Here is a 5,888-nt window from a genome sequence, read left to right on the forward strand (position 1 = left end):
AGTGAGAGAGAGGGAATTTATGGATAGAACTAATGATGGGCGGCATTCAAATTTATTTTGCATGAGTACTTCGAGAAGAGAGAGAGAGAGAGAGAGAGAGAGAGAGAGAGAGAGAGAGAGAAAGAGGATTACTTTTCTTGATCTACTTTTATGAAATTTGTTAAGGCAAAGGCGCCAGTTTACTAGTATTCATAAAATCACTAATGCATAGTGAGACCAGTCTCTAAGTAACCAAAGCAAGCTAGTTTTGTTTGACGATCAGGCTATTAGCTTGTGCCTTTCACGGAAGCACCCTCCAAAGTCCAGTCAAGAGTGGGCAGTCGGCACCATTCAATTTGCGAGTTGCAGCTGATCTATCCTCTCAAAACTGCAGGTGTGCGAGCAAAGTGAGTATTGGTTTGTATGGCGGATGTCCTGCTGCAAGAGGTGGCCCAAGCTCTCACCCAGTTCTCCGAGACTCTGCGTTCGTTGCTGAGGGACCCACACATGTCACAACAATATTTGGCGACTGATCAGGCACGAGCGGCTGCAGTACGCCTCTTGCTCTTGCAGTGGCGATCCAGGGATGCATTTCAGGATTTTGGAGAATTCTACTGCATTAGGCTCATCCTGGATGAGCAATCGGCTCTGGCCTCCTACTTCATCGGCCTCTTCTCCGAGCTTGACCGGTTGCTTGCTGGCTATCTCCGCTGGCTCTGCTCTAGTACTCCGCTCGGTCTTCAGGTACGCCGCATTTCTGCCACCTGTCGCTTGTTGTATGCCGCAAGCAGAATGGTGCCACGGCAAGACGTTGGCAACAATTCTGAAGAGTTCAAGCGAGCTGGGAAAATTGGACGCATGTTCTCAAGCAATGAGCTCCATTGCAAGATGAGGCAAGTAGGACTTGTGAACCTAGATCAGCAAGGAGTCTCTCGGGTGAGCCTCTGCAAGGAACCGTTGGGAACAGGGGCCTCTGCAGCAGTGTACAAGGGCGTCTTTGAGGGGTTTCATATAGTGGATACTAACCAACAGAAGATTATTGGCGATCCTATGGCAGTCAAAATGTTCTCCAATTACTGCACCGATGAGAGTGTCACTTTCGGCGCCAGGTTACGGCAAAGCACGGGAGAGCTGCCCCATCTTCTCGCGTCTAATACAATGCTTCCTGAATGCATTGAAGATGCTCGACTTCGGGCTGAATTGATTAAGCTCGTCTCTGTGAGACATCCAAATATTGTGATCGCCAAAGGCTATATTGGTGATCGCGAGCAGCAGGGAGAGAGTGGTTTGGTGATGGAGCTTATGGATGAGAGCCTACATGACTACCTACAAAAGGTGGAAGAAAAAAGTGTACTGCCCTTGGACGAACTTGAGATGGTAGACTTGATGTTGGAGATTGCTAAAGGCATGCAATTTTTACATGAATGCAATCTCATGCATCGAGATTTGAAACCCAAAAATGTCCTCTTACGCTTTTCTACTAGTGACCAAGGCGCTGGTCGTAATCAATTTGAGGTAAAGCTTGCTGACTTTGGCCTCACCAAGTTGTATAGTTTGGCTCAAGATGGAGTGCAGGATAGGCACACTTACACTGCTAAAGTAGGCACTCCATGCAATATGGCTCCTGAATTATGGGCCAAAACCCTACCAATTTATGACGAGAAGATTGACATATTTAGCTATGGAACCACCTGTTTCAACATCCTCGTTGGCAATCCAGATGTGAAGGCTTTCGTGGATTCACGTGATTGCTTCGATGAAGCTGTGGAGACGGGGCAATGGATGCAGTGGGTGCAGGACTTTGATGTCAAGCTCAGTTTTATTGTCAAATTAGTAGCCCGATGTTGGAAGACTGACCCAAACATGCGTCCTACATTTGCAACTCTCTGCATACTTCTCCAGGATAGGTTATGGTTCTTGCTTGGATTCGAGACGGGTGTGAGTTTTTTCTCTCTAGATAACAGCACAGAATTGAAAGCTTGGGCGTATGCTTTGAACCGGCAATATGTACAAGGTTGCAAGGCAATTTTTCGCCGCCTAATTCAACGGAGGCATGTAAGCTAGCTGAGACAATACTATCACAGCATAAGCTGTGAGGTTATTGGTGACTAAATCTACACTATCAAAACGTACCTATGTAATGAAGTTTTATAGGCCCAAGTCTAAGTGGCACTTTTTTAAGAACGATACCATAAAGGGCTTATGTGACATTTTCTGATCTCAGCATGCATGCAATTAATTAGATTTGCGAGGTGGCTTGTGCAGACAAAGCATAATGCCTGATTGTCTTCCTTTGGTGCAATCCAAAGCTCGCGGTTGGCTGGCTTAGGACTGAACCATCATTGTAATGCAGGTTTAGAGATGATAGGAAGGATTCTGGAAAAGTTTGAAGGCTCCGAGCTTGATCCTCGAGTTCGGAAGGTGCATCCTGTTCGTCTGTGGCAGAAGGTGGATTTTAGGTGGATTTTTGTGACTTCGCAAAGGATGTTCGTCTGTGGCTGAAAGCACGGAAAAGCCTTCCCTTAAAACGAGATGCACCTTCTCGGCTCAAGAGTTAAGCCCAAGGATAAACCCTCATTCCTAATGGAAGTTATCTAGACTCTCCAGCTTGAGTATAATATCTCTATAATACGAGATAGTGTCTTACAGTCCCTCATATAACACTTATCCCATTGAGTTCAGTTTCTATCATTCTTGTTAGTAGGAAGATTTTTTTTTTTTGAACACATTATGTCTACATATGCTAGATTTGTAGATGTTGCCAATCTATACAATGCGCGGGGGGGGAAAAACCTCCTAGTGAGGAAAAAAATGCCCCGACGGTCCTTACTGTGTTTACACACATCACTACCACATGTATATGGTAACAATTGATGATTCTTGTGTTGATGTTGTTGCAAGGGTTAACCATAGTTGTGATCTACTACTCAAAGAACAATTGTGGATGGTACATTTGCCTATGTTTGTTGCATATGACTGCAACGGCATGCACTTTATATTATTGGTTAAATTCACAAGGTGCATGTACTATGGAATATTATTTTTGTCTGTATCATGGCCTCGCTATCAAGCAGTTAATTCATGCGATAACATGAATCTGGTAAGAGAGCCTCAAGGCAAGTAATCTCTTGTTTTAAACACCAAAGAACATTCAGTATGACTACCTTCTCTTTTATTTGGGGAATTTTTCTCTTCTTTTAATGTAGAGATATGATTGTTTCAAGGTCCAGTTGTGAATAGGATTCCAACTTGACAGGATCTCATCTATGGTATATAGCACTGATTATGGCTATAGGAGTGGTATTTTCAAGGGCTATGACCCGGCTAATGAAAAATCACTCTATGATTCTTGATGGTCACTAATTGGCCTCTTCACTGTTATACTTTACAATGTTCTCAACTGCCAAGAGGTAGGGCTAAGTTCACTTTAGAAAGCTATTGAAAATCACTAATAGTAGCATGGTGGCCTATACTCGTCTCAACTACCTTTTCTGTAGAATCTAACCAAGGGGTTTGGATTTCCCCTTCTCTCTACTTTTAGTGTTTAATAAATCGAAGGTATACTAGGCCTTTGGAGGCTGGAATTTTGGTAATGTCCCTTTGATTTTTGGAAATTACACGACCTCCTGGTAAGTATACGATGAAATTCACCTCATAGTAAGCGTATAATTTGGTTTTTTTTTCCTTAATATGCTTAAATTGAGCTTTATGAGTGGGATGCATATGCGGGAATGCTTTCATCCCCTTCGCTCTTCAGACACATGACAAGGATTTGGGGAAAGTATTGTACTAGGCACCATTTTTGCAACCTGTTACTTTCTCCCTTAATTGTTCATTCACTCCCTATTGAAACAATTATAAGCCTACATTGTAGGATTTTGTTTGGCACATGTTGTTAGTCACAAGAGGTGTAACATGGTCTTGAACTCATGGAGTCGGTTTTAACCAGTGGTGTGGAGCAAAGTTCATGAGGGTCTGCCTCACTCATGTTGCTGAGTGTTTCCCAGTGCATCTCATACTTGATGTATATCCTATTTCTCGACATCATTATTTGAGACATATTCCACATGTGGCAAATATGGCGAATATGAGTCTCTAGGACTATCACTGGCGTCTCTTTCTCTAATTATGTGTCACGATCAAGTCCCTAGTAGATACTGGTCAAATCCATTTATTAGACCATTTTGAGCATATATTATCAAAAACAATTTCAGTGGCAAAAAATTGTTGGATACCTAGTAAGATTTGTTAAGGTTATAAGAATTGTCGAACAACATTAACGGATGGTTGTTTACATATATAGCAAGGCTATGTGTTGTTAATGAAATTGTCTCATTGTTTGTATCTAGATGTGATTATTTCTCACATTCTATTATGGTTCAAATATTTTAGCAAGGCTTTCAAGTAATGCAGTGAGAAGTATTTAGTTCTTTTCATAGAGCTAATTACACATTTGATTCCCTCCTTTTTCATGTATGTTATGAGCATAACATTTTGCCATAAACATTGGCAACTATAGCCATGAAAATGCAAGTTTATTGGCCCTAGTGTTTAGCAAAGGCACACTTGGAACAACATTCAAATTCATGAATGTGATAGCTTAGGAAGCTTTAAGCGAATATTGTGGCAAATATTGTGGATCTACCAATCACCATACGAGGTCACCGCTCGGTGTAGGTGCTTGTAAGCAAGTTGTCTAAACTTGGTAAATTTTATTGATTTTACTATTCACTCTCTAAAGTTAACTAAGTTGGTTGTTCATAATCTGTATTAATTATATAGATCACTCAGCAATGTTGGGAGTAATTGTGACCCACGTTTACTAGTTATTTCTAGAGGACTATTTGTAAATGGTTGGGGAGAAACAACTCGATATCAGCGCTACCACTTATCGAGAGACGGATAGGCAACTTGCAAGTATTAATCTAGTGCTAGAGGATATGCTAAGAGTGTATGTTAGTGAGAAGCAATCCAATTGGAAAGATTACCTCTCTAGTTTGGAGTTTACTTATCATGATGTAATGCATGTTACGATTAGGTTTAGTCCCTGCATGTTTATATCAGGGTTTCAACCTCGATCACCAGTTGTTGTGGGGGTTGCCTATTGAAGAGGAATGACAGCAAGTCAAGGACTTAATCTATGCTGATGAGGTATGTCAGAAAGTTGAGAAGAGGTATTCTTATATGTTCCAACACCTTCAAAAAGTTTAGAAACTGGTCATTCAATTAGTTAGTTGACGTACTCATTTAAAATACTAAAGTGAGTTATAAATAGAGTCTACATACTATTTTGGATATCATCCGTTTACACAAACGCTTGCAAAGGGACAACAATGTAGAAAATCAAGATGTTCTTCTTAGTTCCATTGAACCTCCTATTGAATCGTATATCGATCAAATGGACAACTAGACCGGAGGGAGGTGCCATTGTAAACATTAGTGATCTTGAGAAGATATCACAAATTTTATTCTTGATGATGAAAACGCTTCTCCAAGGGGAGAGTAATTTCAGGCCTAAGGTAGGATTGGGGGTGTGGGGGGGCGGGGGCTCCTAAAATAGTGACCAGTGTCTACATAGGAAATATAGGGGCAAGGATGGTTGGAGATTAGTATGCAGTAGTTTCTCTATCTGTTTGCTTAATAAAAGCACATAAAGAAGCAAACTGATCAACTCAACTGCATTTCTATATCTGGATATCCTCCCTCTCTCTCTCTCTCTCTCTCTCTCTCTCTCTCTCTCTCTCTCTCTCTCTCTCTCTCTCTCACACACACACACACACACACACACACACACACACGCGCGCGCGCGCGCGCGCGCGTGCACACTTTTTTTTTGTAATGTCATTTTGAATTACCCATGGGAAACCTCAAGATGAGGAAAACCCACAGAAAATACTACAAACGGGAAA

At 41.6% G+C, this 5,888-nt stretch overlaps 1 protein-coding gene across 1 annotated transcript; it reads left to right on the forward strand.

Moving 5' to 3' along the window:
• Nucleotides 1-291: 291 nt before the first annotated feature.
• LOC147456459 (uncharacterized) lies at nucleotides 292-2,166 on the forward strand. Its single transcript, XM_086515484.1, has one exon. It carries the CDS (start codon nucleotides 403-405, stop codon nucleotides 2,041-2,043), a length of 1,641 nt encoding a protein of 546 aa, XP_086371610.1. The 5' UTR covers nucleotides 292-402; the 3' UTR covers nucleotides 2,044-2,166.
• The last annotated feature ends 3,722 nt before the right edge of the window (nucleotides 2,167-5,888 follow it).

The sequence above is a fragment of the Adiantum capillus-veneris genome, chromosome 6 (assembly GCF_014529385.1).
Source record: "Adiantum capillus-veneris isolate H3 chromosome 6, ASM1452938v2, whole genome shotgun sequence".
Classification (NCBI taxonomy): domain Eukaryota; kingdom Viridiplantae; phylum Streptophyta; class Polypodiopsida; order Polypodiales; family Pteridaceae; genus Adiantum; species Adiantum capillus-veneris.